Source organism: Rutilus rutilus, assembly GCF_951802725.1.
Source record: "Rutilus rutilus genome assembly, chromosome: 3".
In the NCBI taxonomy this organism is placed as follows: domain Eukaryota; kingdom Metazoa; phylum Chordata; class Actinopteri; order Cypriniformes; family Leuciscidae; genus Rutilus; species Rutilus rutilus.
The window spans coordinates 29256477-29273575 of record NC_140211.1 but is presented as its reverse complement, the minus strand read 5'-3'; the positions used below and the strand labels follow the sequence as shown (position 1 = coordinate 29273575).

General features: G+C 39.5%; 1 protein-coding gene across 11 annotated transcripts in view; it reads right to left on the bottom strand.

Annotated features, from left to right (window-relative positions):
* scrib (scribble planar cell polarity protein) overlaps positions 1-17099 on the bottom strand; it is a 112459-nt gene that overhangs the window by 3630 nt on the left and 91730 nt on the right. For 6 of the 11 annotated variants that reach the window (XM_084403584.1, XM_084403589.1, XM_084403587.1 and 3 more), the window contains 14 exons: positions 14714-14785; positions 13556-13606; positions 13193-13318; positions 12439-12549; positions 12031-12081; positions 10651-10810; positions 10333-10564; positions 8889-8978; positions 8625-8807; positions 8058-8195; positions 5894-6033; positions 5740-5777; positions 5291-5365; positions 2407-2461 (listed from right to left, as the gene is read on the bottom strand). In XM_084403584.1, the coding sequence (XP_084259710.1) occupies positions 2407-2461; positions 5291-5365; positions 5740-5777; positions 5894-6033; positions 8058-8195; positions 8625-8807; positions 8889-8978; positions 10333-10564; positions 10651-10810; positions 12031-12081; positions 12439-12549; positions 13193-13318; positions 13556-13606; positions 14714-14785 (1522 nt within the window). Of the gene's footprint in view, positions 1-2285; positions 2320-2406; positions 2462-5290; positions 5366-5739; positions 5778-5893; positions 6034-8057; positions 8196-8624; positions 8808-8888; positions 8979-10332; positions 10565-10650; positions 10811-12030; positions 12082-12438; positions 12550-13192; positions 13319-13555; positions 13607-14713; positions 14786-17099 lie in introns of all 11 variants that reach the window. The other 5 variants (XM_084403585.1, XM_084403593.1, XM_084403586.1 and 2 more) reach the window with 3 other exon arrangements.

The window sequence follows — 17099 nt, the reverse complement described above, 5'->3', positions numbered from 1 at the left end:
ATTATGAAATTAACACCCATTTTAATGAAACTTGCAGAGTGAAAGATCTGTTAGATGTACAAACAAGAGGTTCACCAATTTTTCAAAAAGTAATAAAACTTAACATTAGGAGTATTTTACTGCAGCAGAGAGACTTCAGAATATTGCAGGGTTGTGTTATGAACAACAGGGATGCACAATATATCAGAACTATGACGGTTATTGGTCGATATTAAAGTTTTTTTTTTTTAAAGAATTTAATCTTATTACACAGCTCTCTGGACTACTTGATTCTGACTTGTCAGATGTGACATTCCAAATTATGATATTTCCAAATAATGGCCGTCGTCAATAGCAAAACTATAACAGAGAGCTTAAATTGCTCTCTCTCTTTCATTAAAACTCAACTGGTAACATCTTGAATCTTACTTATCGACTATTGAAAATGAAATTGGAGCACATTAGTATTAAAATACTGTAATATTGTTGAAGAGATTGTACTGTTGCCAGAATGATTGTTTTGTACTATAATGGATTCTAAGATAACAGGTAAGATTTTTTCACCTCAAATCAATATTTATGTCCACGTCACCACTTGTTACACAACTTTTCACCAAACAAGCAATATTGACTGTTATACCTTAAATGTTTTTTTTTTTTTTTTACTTGCTGGTTCATCTAAGCTCATGCAAGGAACTCTTTTTCTTTGTAGAAGCTTTACAAGTGAGCAAATTAAATATTTAAACTCAAATCTATATTTCACATCCAATTATTTACTAATCTGGCAAGCAGCTGTGTAATAAGTGGGATAATGTACATCTAGCCAGTTATGGCAAAAATTATTTAGCAAAAACAACCAAGCTGGATGTACATTATTCCTGACATGTTGGTTGATATTGGATATTTTATAGTGCATGCTCTTTTTCTGTTTTTACATTAAACCGCTCATTTAAGAACAGCAATAACTCAATAACTGTTAAATGTAATCTTAAGCACATTCTCAAAATTGTACTTGTAGTATTTTAAACGATAGAATATGGAACACTGATCGGTTTTCAGCCATAAAAAAATAAATAAAAAAATATCGGCTAAGAAGTTATGTGACTGTGTTGACCACTGCTGTTACACACTACGTCAAACAGAAGGTAGCTGTTTAAATCTTCATCTATTATAAGACTTATGTTACTGTTTTGGCAAACTACAGCATGTGGCATTACATTCAGATTGCTAAAATTCACATGCAGTTCATGTCGTCAGGCTGTGTTCAGACACACCTATTTTGAAAAATTGGTAGAACTCTTAATCAAGTAACCTTGAAAGCTCACCTGAACCTCTGTAATTTTAAAGAAATTGCAGATTATCCACCTTTTTCCTAACAAGCCTACCGCGTTTTAGATTATGAAAGGCGCTTCCAGTTTGGGGAAGTTCCACTCAAAAATACTGAAACATACGGTAATTTCAAATCATAAAGTTGCCCTATAAATAATCCTTATTTGTCAGTTTGACTGAATGAGCTGTCAAATTTCCTTTGTGTGCTATTTTCAGACTTAAGAATAACGAAACACCTGGAATTTTTATGTGACATGGTATAACAAGAATATCTACGGAAAGAGCTATTTTCAGTCGCTGCATTCTTTTCCTCCTGATTACATTTTTTTCTTTGTATTCTGCTGTAACAGCATGAAAAGAGACAACATACTGGTCATTTGTGGTCTGCTGTCCCGATTTAATTTACCATATATCCCATGAATAATTCACTGGAATGCACTAAGAATCTCGTTTCTCTTTCCAGGTTTGTTTTCACACGGATGCTTTAAAATGTGATTGTCTCTGCTTTTCACTTTTTATCCCTATTAGCAGTGTTTACTGTAACGTTTCTAAAGATTTATTGTCTGTCAAAATGATAGAAATCATTTTGAAATATCACGCAATGTTCCTACAGTGATATTTAACACGTTCGTAATATTGCTGCGGAAAATCGAGCTTTTGGGGTTATTCCTTGTCTGTTGTAGTAATTTGTTACAACTTTTAAAATTCCTTTTAATGTTCGATGGTTGAAGGGTGAGTAGAAAAATGAAATCTCCGTTTTTGAAAAAGCTTATTATTGCGTTTATAGACCGAACCTTTCACTGATTGTTTACAGTTTAATGGAAGTTACTCCCATAATTCGAGCAAAGCGTCATGGGGCTTATTAGAAAAAAGGTGGATAAGTTTAGCCCATAAACAAGTGCAGTACAGCAGGCTTCTTATCAAAAACCAATGCATATGCGCACACACACACACTCACACACAAACAGATCTCCTACCAATATTAGAAGAGCATTTATCCAAGGAAGTCACCTGTGTCAAGGGGACAATAACTGTAAGCCAAGTACTAGTGAACACATAAAGATACCCAGTAGACTGAATTCACTCTGAGGATCTTACCAGGGTTACTGGAGGCATCATCCATGAAGCGCACGTCATCACCTGCACCAGGGGACTGCAAGAGAGAGACGGAGCGTAAGAGGAGGAAACGTTCAGTAAGAATTCAACAGCTCATCTTTTTGTTCTTACCCAAAAGACAAATACCAGAGCAAAACTTTCAGGTGTCCCACATGAATAGCTCTTTTTGGCTGAATTGCAAAAATGCTAGGTGTAAATATTCAGTCTAAAGAGACAAATTAAAATGACAAGACGAGGTATTTAGAACGGCACAGTGGTCGGTTGGATCAACAGACTCTAGACATCTGAGCCACAGAGCTGTTCTGGGAGACGCTGCTTGACCTTCACCTGATCAGAAAGCACTTCTGTAGGGGAGCTGCTGCTTCAAAGCTGAGGTTAAAACAGCTGCGGACAGACTTACTGAGGGACATCTATCTTAAAATAAGGTCCATAAGGCCTACAAACTTCTCGTGCTCCTCTGTTGAAGATCCAGTTAGATGTTGTTCAAGGATTGGCCTAATGCTGAAAATGTCCCCAAAACACCCACAACAAGCACTTCAAGGATATTTGAGAGACCTTTTCCATCTCTTCTTTTTCAGGGCAGATCATTTTAAGAATTGGAAGAAAATACTAAGCTTGTTTTAACGCTTTTAAGAGTCTGCTTAAAACTTCACACAACAGTCCCTCCAAAATCTCACAACACAGGCATGCTGAACAAACCTTCACCCCCACCAAAAACACGTTGCCAACCAGTTTTTTTCACCCCCCCCCACCCCCCGAATAACCCCGAGAACTACATTAAATTATCCCAGTCAGGGTGAAGGTGCTTCTTCACACAGGAACTCACATAAACACAACATATTAAACACTTAGTCAAATAATGGCAGTCTCAAAAGGCCACCAAATAGCATTTAAGGATTTATCAGACTTCCTGCGTATGGCTTTGCTTGAATCCAGAGTGCAGTAAATTAGGATCGACTAGAGGCATTTTGAATGACCTATGTTTAACATAATCCAACAAAACAAATGTATCTAGGCTTTAAAGGCGACTTTAAAAGGGAACAACTTGCACTACAAAAGTTCAATGTTTGAGGTCAGTAAGATTCTTAAAGTTTGTGAGAGAAGTCTCTAATGCTCCCTAAGGCTGCGTTATTTGATCAAAAATACAGTAAAAACAGTAACATGAAAAAAACTTCAGCAGCCATTACTCCAGTCTTAAGTGTCTCTTAATAAGAACAGGATTTTATTTTTTTTCATATTTCAGATGAAAAATGTAAAATTCTTGAGATGCAGTCACTTTTGGTCAATTTAATGTGGCCTCGCTGAACAAAACTTGCCACAATCTTTTAAATATTAATGTATGTTTGTAATGTATATCCTTGTAAGCTTGTGAAATGATGTATGTAATTTATACTAAAATGGAAAATCACTTTTATACACACTTCTAAAGCTTCTAAAAATGGCAGACACTCAATAACTAGTAACATTTATGACAAAATAATGGCATTGTGTGGTTGGAGAGAATGTGAGAAAACTTTTTGAGAAAAATAAAAAAACAAGTTATAAAGTTTTGGCTGCATATCTGAGAGGGCAAAAGCAGCAGGAACTACTTGAGAATAAAAATGAGATAATATAAAAAAAACATTACAATAACGTTATGTACAAAAATGTAACACTACATAAACTCTTGATATTACTATTGTTACCTGTCACTCTGGTTAAAAGCTCTATTCAACGACACCATGAGTTAGAGTGACTGACTTCAGTTGCCTGATTATACACACATTATTTGGGGGCTGCTTCTGTCTGCACAGGACAATTTGAGGGCCAAAAACATGACATTGTGAATGTAGTCTAAAGACACACTGATCCAGCTTAACTTATCAAGTAAATAATACAAATACTGGTGCTCCACCAAACCAATCAAATTTGAAAACAAAAAACAAAACCTGATTAGCAAATCAGAGCATTAATTATCCCTTTCAAAGATCCAATAAAGACTTGACTGTTATTCATTGAAACGATCCATATTCAGCAGATCTAAATCAGCAATATGATGTCAACACCATAAATGTGTTAGCTGAATCTTCATACAAACATAAATGCTTCATTCATTCGTAATTGCTTCATTCATTACTTAATATCAATTTAGTGGCACCAATTTAGACACCAGTTTGACACATTGTGTCAGTCTCACAGATTTGGTGGTCTTTTGGTCCAGTGCCAGAGGAAGAGTATTGGAACATTAACTTCACCCCACATGCCCAATTTCCCTTCATACAAAGATCTTGAAACACAACCACAAAACACGACGTTCCATTGTTCCCATGACACCCTGCATCCCCGGTAGAACTGTCTCTCCCAGTGACATCACATGGCAGAGCCACATTCAGCTCTTTTGAGAGCGAGTGCGCAGGGCCGCACACAGAGTGGAGGGAGGAAGAGGACAATGCAATGCTGTTTTTCTTTTTTAGTGCATTAGTATGTTATCTCATGTTTTGGATTAACGCAAAGCCCACGGACCAATCTGTAAGCCCCGCCTCTACGCTACATCTGCATAACCAGAAGACAAGCACATGGTATTGACAATGTAAGTAGAGTAAGAACAGGATGAGCTTAAGCAGTGGAAATGGTCCTTAGAGCTGAAAACTAAACCCAAATTGCTGACAACTAGGATCCAGAATGATGCTTAAAGCTGCATTAACACGAATGACCATGCTGCTCACGCTGGCGAGTAGAGGGCCTGAATAGTTAATAGTTTTGAACTAGTTGTCAGAAGGGCCAGGGAGAGGAGCAGCAGGGGAAGCAGGGGAAGCCAGGAGGACAGGAGTGGATCAAAGGGTTCGGGCAGGCTGGACTCCTTGACGCTTTTGCATGCAGGCAATACCTGAATGTCGTAAACGGGTTTAGAAGAAGGAATGGCAGCGAATTGTCGGTAGTCAAACTTCTTTTCTGACAGGGACTAAAAGGACAGCAAACAGGCATAAGCAGTGGAGAGATGGAAAGAGAAAGAAGGGGGAAATCAACATTGCAAAAGAGAGATGGCAGGATGGACGAAGGGAAGGACAAGAGGGTGAGAAGCAGAGACATGTAAAAGTACAAGGAAGGAAGAAGAAAGGGCAACAAAGAAAACAGATAAAGGAAAAGTTCATGGATGATGTTCTACTTGCTATGGACATGACTGTAAAGAGTAAAGAATTACTTTTTTATCATAAAAAGTAAAACATTTATGTTTGGCATTCTAGTAAGGGGATTAGTCAACTACATTACTGGTGACTCAAAATGTGCTGTTTGCTCTGTACTAAATGGAAAATATAAATAACAATAGCCTCATACCAGTCTGCCTGGTGAAGTCACTGCCCGTGGACTGATATCTGTTTAGGAAACAACACATTTGCATGTTAAAAATGAACCAGCATCACCCAACAGAGCATGAAAACAGAGCTCAGCATTGTTTTGTTGTTCAGATCAATTTAAATGAGATCATCACCTTCCATTGGTGTTGGAGAGGGTGTGGGCGCAGGTGACGGTGACTCCGACAGCTGATCCAACGTTCCACGCTTCTTCCCCTCTTTAGACTTGGCAATGACCATCTGGGCCTTCAAAGCATCCTGCTCTAGAGACTTCATCCTGGAAAGAGAGTGAGATACAGTGAGGCACAGAGAGTGAAGGAGGAATGCAAACGGTGTGTGGAGAGAGACAGGATGAGAGATGAAAGAGGAAGAGGTGCTGTGCACACTGATTGGTTAATACAGGAGAAGTAAATTTGATGGAGGCTGTCAAAAATGTGAAAAAGTTATGAGAAAGGATCACAAACTAGAGATGCACCGACTATGTCTCATTTGTTGGTGGAACTGCAGAGCTTCTCCTAATGTAAGCCCAAATGTTTTCAAACCCAAAGCTCAAATGTATTTCGATCTTTGAGACACCAGGGGCCGGTTGCATAAACATAGCTGCGTCTTAAAGGTGAACTAAGTAACTTTTTTACCTTAACTGACAGCTTCGGAGTCATTGGAATGGTTATATTACTTATTTCGGGTTGAATGGTGGTCGTTTCACCCCCCTGGTGCCCGTGAGCGGAAAATACGCACTTGCAACTTTGAGGTGGCGGGCCGCCGGCCGCCGCGTCAGGAAGTATCGCGTGATATCAGGTCTCGCGATGTAAACAATTGCTTTACGGCCAAAAGAAATCTGCTAAAATGCTGTCATTATTGCGCTCCCTCACGCTGTTCGAACCCGAATGAAGAAGACGTTTTAAAGAATGTCCCATCTGCTTTGATGTCGTTGATCTACTAGCCTCTGGTGTCTGAGAATCGCCAACGAGTTTTTACAACAGTGTTGTCAAATATCTATTCCGAAGCTGTGGGGGGAGCTCTAGAGAGAAACCTGCGAGCAAAAAGCGAGAATACAGCGAAGAAATCCCGAAATTACTGAGTGCTGCTTTAAGAACTAATCTGACCAATAAGCAATTAGTTAGGGCTAATCAGTCTTACTTTTCAAAAACCAATCTACCTTTTTATGTAAACTGACATAAAAATAAAGACTCATCTTGAAGAAAAGAAATTAGATGTCTAACTTGTAAGACTAAGTCTAAGTGGTTTATGCAACCGGCCACAGGACATTATGGTCATTTTAACAGCATTCTGTTTAGCTTCGGCTTTATATGATCACAACGTATTTTACTTTTCAAATATTTATTGTCTTGAGATTGTTCATATAATGGCAGCGGACAGTGACCACAAAAGTATCGCAGGATGATCCCATATGACTGGTGGCTGTTGGTTTGCTGTATACGACTGCATGTTCATGAGACTATATTAGCACAGGGTGAGTAGGTGAATAAATAATGGCTGAATTTACATTTTTGAGTGAACTATTCTTTTAAAGCCATGAACACACACTCTGCCAAAATTTGTTAAGTCCGATTTAGTCTCATTACAGTGCGCTCAGAAAGTCCATTCACAGACCATATGCACAACCATTACAAAATCCCAAGCTCCAATCAGCATAATATTATTGTGCTATTATCAGATTTAGTCAAACCTAAACATCACATAGCCTAAAAAAAGCTGTAAAAACTGTAGTTGGTCAGGCAGCTCTTTTAGTCTAAGTGGATGGTTTTTGGCCACAATATCTTGCAATGTGGAACAAAAAACATATTTAAGTGATTATTGAAATCTGCCAGCATGTGTTTTTACATGCTGCACTGTTAAACAGCTTCTATATGAAGGAACCAAATATCAATGGTTCCTTTACATAGAAGAACATTTTAATGAAGGTCTTGGTATTGACTAGAACTAGTATCAGTGCACCTCTAATAAAAATAACTGCAAGCAACTTTAACAACAGCAAAGAAAAACATGTTATTAGGACAACATGGGACCTTTACTGCTACACAGATGGGAGGAAAAAGTGAGCGAGCAAAGAGAAAGAGGGTGTGCGCCGCCAAACTAAATAATAAATAAAATAGCACACGTGCAAAAGCAGTAGTGGGTTCTTGTAGGGCATGTTCATTGTTCAGAAAAAGCCACTACAAAACTTTTCATCCGTTACACACTATGCACTATAAAATGTCCACAAGAACCAAGCACCCCAAGCAGTGACAAGCATCAGAGCTAAGCCCCCATGATGCTTTCTGGCTGTTAAGGGCAGACCTGGGCTGACAGGAAGAAGAGGAGCAGGAATTGGGAGGGGTTGCAGCACTGCCTAGAGATGCCCTCACACGGGACTGGTAGAGCCGCTTAGCCAGGTCTTGCTCATACTGCCTTACGTCCTCCTCTAGACCATAAGGCCTTGGGAGCAGCAAGTAAGAAAGTAGAGAGGATAGAAAACAATAACACACAAAGAAAAGGGAAGAGAGGAAGGAGCACAGATGAAAGGAAACACTCTGTAATGGACAGTATAGTTTAAGGAGAGGTTTACATTGAAACTGAGGGCCATCAAAGACAAATGCACAACGTATATCTGTGTGTATAAACAATGTATATTTGATCTATTTGAACAATGTGAAAATGTCTTTGAAAGCCCTGTTCATCAAGGGGAAGACATGAGAAACAGGGTAAGTTTTTACTAAAAGCCTGGAGAAATAGATGAGATTAAGGCACCACAAGTGGACAGCTCTTTCGAGATCAGCGTTACAGAGGAATGGATGAGACCGGAGAGCAAAATGCTCCTCACGTGATACATTTTCATATAACACATGAACACTGTGGCCATTATACCTGGCTGCTCTCCACATGGCCCTCTTCTCTGCCTCCAGGGCTCGTTTTTCAGCAGGCGACAGCTCCTTGTCCATAGCGACGGCAAGCTCCGGGCTCTGCATGCGTAACCGATCTTGCTGCCTACGTTCTGCCTTGGCCGTCCGAATCGGAGCCACAGATTCACCGGGATAAACTGGGATCAAACTATTAAGACAAACTGGGTTCAAGCATTTCAAATATCCTGAAACATCACCAAACCGTTTAGCTCTGAGAATTAGCATTCACCCCGTCATGGAATTAGGTCTCTGCTCCAGTCTGAAGCCGTCTTCCATTGAATTTCGCTGGGAGTCGCCTTTACCGTCGACAGAGGAAGGACTGGGGAGCGAAAACGACAACTTTACTAGGGATGCACTGATGTATTGTTTAGCTGATAAAAGCAATTATCTGCAAAATCGGACATTGACCGGTAAACAGCCGATGATTAAAGGGATACTCCACTTTTTTTGGAAATAGGCTCATTTTACAACTCCCCCAGAGTTAAACAGTTGAGTTTTACCGTTTTTTAATCCGTTCAGCCGAACTCCGGGTCTGGCAGTACCACTTTTAGCATAGCTTAGCATAGATCATTGAATCGGACAGGACCATTAGCATCTCTCTAAAAAAAAATGACCAAAGAGTTTAGATATTTTTCCTATTTAAAACTTGACTCTTCTGTAGTTACATCGTGTACTAAGACCGACGGAAAATGAAAAGGTCTAATAGGTTAGACAAACTTAGTCACGGTCATGTTGGAAGTTACCGAGCTGGGGACTATTTTCAGGCGCTGCGTCATATCATTACACCTGCTGGACTCATGGTACGGCAGCAAAGTTTCTTGATTATTACGCAGGAATGAGAGTATAGTTCCTAGCCATATCAGCCTAGAAAATCGCAACTTTTCATTTTCCGTCGGTCTTAGTACACAATTGTAACTACAGAAGAGTCAAGTTTTAAATAGGAAAAATATCGAAACTCTTTGGTAATTTTTTTTTAGAGAGATGCTAATAGTCCTGTCCGATTCAATGATCTATGCTAAGATATGCTAAAAGTGGTACTGCCAGACCCGGAGATCGGCTGAATGGATTCGAAAACGGTAAAACTCAACTGTTTAACTCTGGGGGAGTTGTAAAATGAGCCTATTTCCAAAAAAAGTGGAGTATCCCTTTAAGACAGACGTATCCTCCCAATCAAAAGGGGGCAGAGAAACATAACAGACTGCAACTCATACGGTGTGTGAAGTTTATGTCTCTTGCATACAATTAACAATTTCATGCAATCTCACTTTAACACAGTTTTACAAAATTGCGCCGTTATTTGACCCTATTCCAGGGTTGCCAAGTACGCAGTTTTTACATCCATTAATTGTAAAGAGCTGTGTTACTTCATATATTTTTTATAATATTACAGTTTCTACTTTATTTTCAATCAAATAGAATTCAATCAAATGTAGCTTTGGTGAGCATAAGACTAGATTTAAAAACAAATAATCTTACCGACCCCAGACTTTTGAATGGTAGTATATATTTTTGTTATGCATTTATATTATTAATCATCAAAGATATCAGGATGGGAGTTTTAGATGTTTTGAGTGTGTTCTGTAGTCAAAATTACAATGATAAAATACTACCAAATGAGAACAACTTTGCAACTATGAAAATCTAGCAAATGATTCAGCAAAAGCATAGCTCACCCTGAGCTGCCACAGTGGCTGGGAGGAGTGGCACTATAGCTTGGAGGTGTGGCACACTGCCGTGGAGATGGGGAACTGTGACTTCCCAAGCTCTCCACCTTGTACTCCACACCATCAAGTATAACCTTTCCGTGAGCCTTCATATCTGCCACCTGTTTTGCCAGATCTTCCTCCTCATCCTCCTCGTCTTCATCCAGCATATACTCTCGTGCACTCTGTTCAATTCGCTTTGCTGAGGAAAGTCATTGACGCACAATTTAGCATGATTCACCCATGAACTCAAGTTACTGTACACTTTACAACTACACAGACACAAACCTTCTTCCTCTTTCATTTTCTTCAGATCCTCTTCTCCCACAAGTGAGATGCGAGGTTTAGGTTTGTCTGGCGTCTGCTGCTTCACATCAATCTCAAAATATTTCTGTCTGTCTCTGAAAGAGCGCTGCTCTGGACTATCTCTGCCAAAAGAGGGGGGAGTCTGGGAGAGAGTGAGTGAGAGAGAGATACGGACATTCAAGTTTCAGATCAATTATAAAGAACGATTTACATGCAACCAAATTTTACATGCATCCGGCATGCAAGAGCAGCTCCCATGATGTTCTGAAATTAAGACAATGAGTAAGAATTTGCATAAAAGTACCAAATATTTGCTGATCCACCACCATGATGATGCAGTGATTGCATAAAATTGCTGCCATTGCAAAAAAAGACTAAAATTATTGCTCTCCTGAAGCCTTGTCACCAACAATAACCGCCTTGATTCAGAGCAGAACACCGATCGAACACGTTCCCGTTCTTTACCGAAATGCATGCTGCCGGATGATCTGGCTTCTTGACATTTCGGACACGCATGAATTACGTTAATTGTTGTGGTTCGAAGCGACATATACACCTGCACCACCACCTCTCAAGCTCAAAAGCATCCAAAAAGTGTCAGAGTGGTTCTGCTGGAGACGAGCTGGGTACCTTCGACTCCATTGAGGGGCGAGACAGGCGTGGCACGGCTGCCAGGCTCCTGTACTCGTGGCGGTCAGATGAGAGGGAGGGACGAGAGCTGAGAGGACCACTGCCCTCACCATCACCCTCATCCATAAACACCTCATTATTCAGCTCAGGCTGAAAGAGCCATCACGTACAGCATATCAACATCACGCTTGCAAACAGTGTTGCGTTCTTAAGTTGTGGTGAGTCAATACACACCAAATAAGGGTTATGTGTCAGGCTCATACCATCATGTTGACGAAAGGCTGGAATACACTACAGGACTTTTAAAATCTGAAGAGATTTTAATCATACACTAGCTGACTTAAAATAAAAAGGGCATCATACACTAAACAACAGAGGATCACACACTAACAGACTGTTAAACTGTTCTGTCGAGAAACTCCCGCAAAACCATGTGGCTCATTGTTAGGAGACACATAAATGAAAACAATATACATTTTAAAATGTATGGTGCAAAATATTAAAAAAAAATTATATCCTCCGATGGAGGATGGAGTCATAGTCTGAAGCTTGAAAAAAATCTGTCTATGTCCACAAGTGACTGGCCAAAATCTGCAGACTGACTTTCAGCAACTAGCTCTGATGCTTACGAACTGAAAATCGGAGCAAAAACCAGGGATAAAGTCATGTAGTGTATTCCAGTTTAAAACAGCTCTTTAAAAATGTTACGGATTACAAAGATAGAAGACATACCTCTGGTGACGGTTGCTTTGCACTGACATTGTTCCGTGGAGCATAAAGATCCTAACAAACGAGAGTGAAAAGGAAAAATGATTCAGTTAAGACACACTTGATACAAAACAAGTCCTGATGGATGAGAGGACACACTTTACACACTGGAAGGAGTCACAATATCAAATCAAGAACATCAAACAACCAAGTGACAGATGAATGACGCACATTAGTGACCCTGTGAAATGAACTCCTGGATTCGACAGCACCATACGAGTGACTCATGCACAACAACAGCAAATAGGAAACAAGCTCCCAAAGGAACAAGTGTCCAATGGGAAGACTCCCCAAACAGGAAGTATGGGTGACCAAGCACTGGATTACGGGGGAACCACACATGCTCACAACCTTGAGGAGCATTTGTCCTACCTGTGGGGGTTCCAGTACGGCCAGGGAGTGTGGCACAGCTGCGAAGGCCTTATATACCTGCTTGATATTGATGGGGTATTCCTCATGTGTGTCAGGGGATGGGGCACGAGGCTGTACGAGGGGTTGGGGGGGGGGTCGAAGACGGAGGGGTGGAGGGGTAGAGAAACAGACAGAGGACAAAAAGGATGGAACAGCTAATGAGAGACAGAGCAGCAAAGGCAGAGCACAGGAGGAAAATGTAGGGCTAGACCGCATGCAGCCCACTCGCCAATGTCAATGGAAAGATGGAGGGAGAGGAGAGGAGAGGAGAGGAGAGGAGAGGAGAGGAGAGGAGAGAGATTGAAAGTATGAGGGAGGTCTGTGGTTATGGTGACTGGGGCAAACGACTCTGGACGATATTTTAGTTTACACTGGTATCCTGAGATAATGCGAGTGTAAACCTTGCTGTGCAAACAATGTGGTTTGTGTGATTAGGGAAAGAAAAAAAATCCAAAAGAAGTGTCTTGATAGAAAACAGGCACAATGTTACTTGCAGTGAGAAGTTGATATGTCTTTGTTTTCTAAACAACCCGTTTCTTTGACCTGGATTATGGTGTGACCATTTGTTAGGCTTAATAGGCACAGCGGTAATCACACCTTGGAATATATATGGAGAAAATAAAACAACAGTTGCGTTCTGTTGGTCTTTAGGCATTGGTAACTGAGGATGAAGGGGGAGCCTCATTAGGGTTCAGACAGTGGTGAGGGATCTTACAGTGGTCTGAGAGCTGATGGGAGAGAGGCCATGCTGGAAAGGGTTGGGACTGCTGTGGCCATCCTGACTGGCTGGAGACACAGCGGGACGCACCCTAGAGAATGGCTGGATGGCACCAGGTTTAGTCTAAAAAGAGAGAGAAATTAAATAACAGTAAATCCAACTATCCACCATTTGGGTAGCAAGATGCTGAAAGTACTATAGCTAAGACACTTTCCAGTGACCTTTACTGTTTTTGACATTTCACATTTGCATAATGATTGCAAGTTTAACATAATCTGGTCGGTAATGTAATTCAAATTAATAGTAGCATGAACTTGCTCTAGTATATATTACTAGATATCTACACTTTTTGACACTCACTGATGATGAACTATCCTTGGTGTTTGCATTTGAAGGGAACTGAATGTTTGACTGAAACACACAAAAAAGAAAATGATGAACATGATGTAAAAATTAGTGAACGAAAGAGAATGTTTTCACATGGGATTTGTCGTTTCAAGTCCAGTAACTGCACATGTGGGCTTTATTATATTATATTTCAAAAGATTGGTAAGAGTAAAAAATATATTTCAAATAAACGTTCTTGTTCTTTTGAACTTTTCATTAAATCAAATAAAAATTTTTTTATCATGGTTCCCAGAAAAACATGTTTTCAATTAATATTAATAATAATAAGAAATGTTTCATGAGCATCAAATCAGATTATTATAATGATTTCTGAAGGACCATGTGACAATTTTATTCTTGTGATGGTTAAGGTGAATTTCTGGAGTAATGATGCTGAAAATTCACCTTTACCATCACAAGAATAAAATATATTTTAAATATATTAAATAGAATTATTATTATAATTTAAAATGGTTTCTGTGTTTACTGTATTTTAAAATCAAACAAATTCAGCCTTGGTGATCATAAGATACTTTATTAAAAACTTCTTTTTTTTTAAATCACCAACCACAAACTTTGAACAGTATGGATATGGATCTTATAATTTGTTACATTCACTAAATATGATTCCCAAGGTCTTATTATGCAGTGTTAATTTACAAAGCTGTAGTTACATGCTCAGTTGCTTGGTCTGGTGTAAATAAATACTATAAGAGTCAAGCATTTCACTGCTGCAGAGAGCATGAAAAGCAGGACATGCTCAGTTACAGTCAGGCTCGTACACCATTCCTCTCTTAACATCTAATGCAAAGCCAAATGGAGCTAGTGCAGGCCATACAAGGGCTAGTCAGCCCACTTACATATCGAACCTCTCTTCCAAGCATCGCAGAGGAAGATTTGTGGGACTGCTGAGAAATATGGAAATGTCATGACGACTGGTGGAGTCAGAGCACATAGGCCATCAACCAGAATACTAACTTAATGAAGACATTAACTAGACCTGTAAAAAATAGACCTGATAAATCTGTACAGCCCTCCCAATGGAAAATGTTCGACAGCCACATGAAAACAAATGAGAAAAGAAAGGGCTGATAATGAAAAGGGAGTGCAACCGATTTAAGTGGGACTGACCTGCGAGTTGTGTGGAGAGTGTGCAGCATCTCGGACAGGACTGTCAATCCTGAGAAGCTCAGACGGTGAACCCTGAAATACAGAAAAATTAACACATCACTAGAGCAAGTACAGGAAAGGAATTGCTCATTGTCAGTGAAGTATTTCACAAAGCAAGACGAGGTCTGCCATTTCCAATAAGCAAAATTTACCAAATTACAAAGTTTTATAGAAGCAGTTAATCTTGATTTGAGAGTAACAACAGCAAACCATAAACAACTGCACTTGATGACAAATGTGTTGTATTACGTGCCTCAGATCATTTGAAATCAAGCAGTGATGCCATAAAAACGCATTCTTACAAACAGTGTCTACAACAATGTCATGCTACAGAAAACATTTTAAACGTTTCTTTAAAAAAAACAGTGTTTTAAGTTCCTGTAACTGGCTAGTGGCAGGTCTGTATTTAAGGTGAGAGGCCTGAGCCCTTCACTCTTTTTGTTCAGCACCTGTTGATTTCACATTCAAAGCATTCTCAGTCACTCTGGGAATGTTTAAATGCCTCAAGACCATACGTTAAAGCACAGTACAAAGTCCCATTTTTGCATCCGTTCCATTTTCAGCTTCACCTATTTTCTAAACATGGGAAATGTACATAGTCATGTATTTTTCTGTGAAACAATTTTACAACCTTTTTTTTTTAAGACATTGATAAGTCTAAAGCAGCTATTCAAGTCTTTGGATGGCATTTGGGATTAAGGTGGTATGTTAACTCTAAATAGCTACTGATGACACACCATGCTTGACCAGAAACACACTCAGTCACAAAACACACTCCTCAAGGCTGCTTGCCTTGCTGTACAACCAGGGTTGCAGCTGCCCATGCCTGCCGTAACCCACAGGTGGCCCTGATAAAATGCGCTCCTCAGGAGGGCAGCCTTTGCCCTTGCGATTAGCCACAAGGAAGGGGTTTTCACTAAAGCAGATTGGCTGGGAGTCCACAAGACATTCTTCTTCCTGGTTAGTTTCTTGTGGCACTCCTAGAGCTGGGAGTGGGTCCCATGTGTCGGCTTGGGGCTGTTTTAAAGCCGCTGAACTTGCGGCTGGGTAGACTGGAGATGAAGGGAGGGCAATGGGCTCTACATGGTACATAGAGGCATGGACTTTCTCAAAACCCAGGGGATCTACAGGGCCAGTTGGCATGGCAGCCTCCATTGTGACGAATGCAGCAAAGGAGGGAGAAAACTGAGGAATGAGAGAGAGAATGTGGTCGACAGAGACAAAAGGGAGAAATAATGTGAGAAGGAAACAAAGACCGATAAAAGAGCAGAGCAACTAATGATACATGAAGGGGACAGGAAAATGACATGAGAATGAGAACACAGAAAATGTAAAAGAAAAGAAAAGCAGTAAAGAGTGAAACAGTTGGGTTTAGTCTGGCAGAGTTGGGAAGAATCACAGCCATGCTAAAGTCACAAACATCTACCGGTCACGCCAATTCAGATGAGTGAGGCGCTAAATACAGCTATCCCATCATCCTGAGACATCTCACAGTGAACAGTCACTCAATCCTGAACATTTGCACTAATGTGCTGTGTGCTTTAATATAGATTTTAGGCTTGATATGTCCTGTGACAGACTCAGAGAAAAATTTCAGAGAAAACTTAATGTGAAAAATATAATCAATGAATTCAATACCCAGGGAGCTGTTTTTACGATTCAGTGCTGTGTTATTTTAGTATTAATTATATAATATTATACATTTCATTCATATTTTGAATTAACCTTAGTTTATATATTCCGTTTTCATTTTGATTTGAACAGTTTTGTTGTACTTTTGTCATTTTATTAGTTTTTGTTTTTATAGCTTTAATTCATTTTTATTTCAGTTATAGAAAAGGTAGTACTTAAGTACTTAAAAGTAAATTTCCAATGCAACATTTCTTTCTCATTTAAGTTTTATTTTTTTAAATAAACAATACATTTAAATCTTTTCAATTAAAGAACTATTTTAACAGTTTATTAAAAATAACGTTTCAGTTTTGACGTAGTTACTACAACTGTAAGGAGGTATACACAATTTAAAATCTTTTTACCATCATGAACGTTGAATGCTTGCTTTGAGACAACTGAAGTTTAAATATACAACCTAATATAAACCTAAGTAGTTCTTACAAGTGCATGTAACTACAGAGTGGACACTAACCACAATATGCAACTTTACGAAGAATTATAAATCTGTTCTCTGATTCTCATCACAGGGAAAAAAATGCTTCAAATGTGGCTTCGCAAACAGGTGCAGTTGGTGGCACATTGTGATGCTTAAGTTGTGACCGTCACACACAGTTAATGGCCTCATTCTAATAAAAAACTTCATTCAATGGCTCTTGTGTGCAGATAAAAGTCA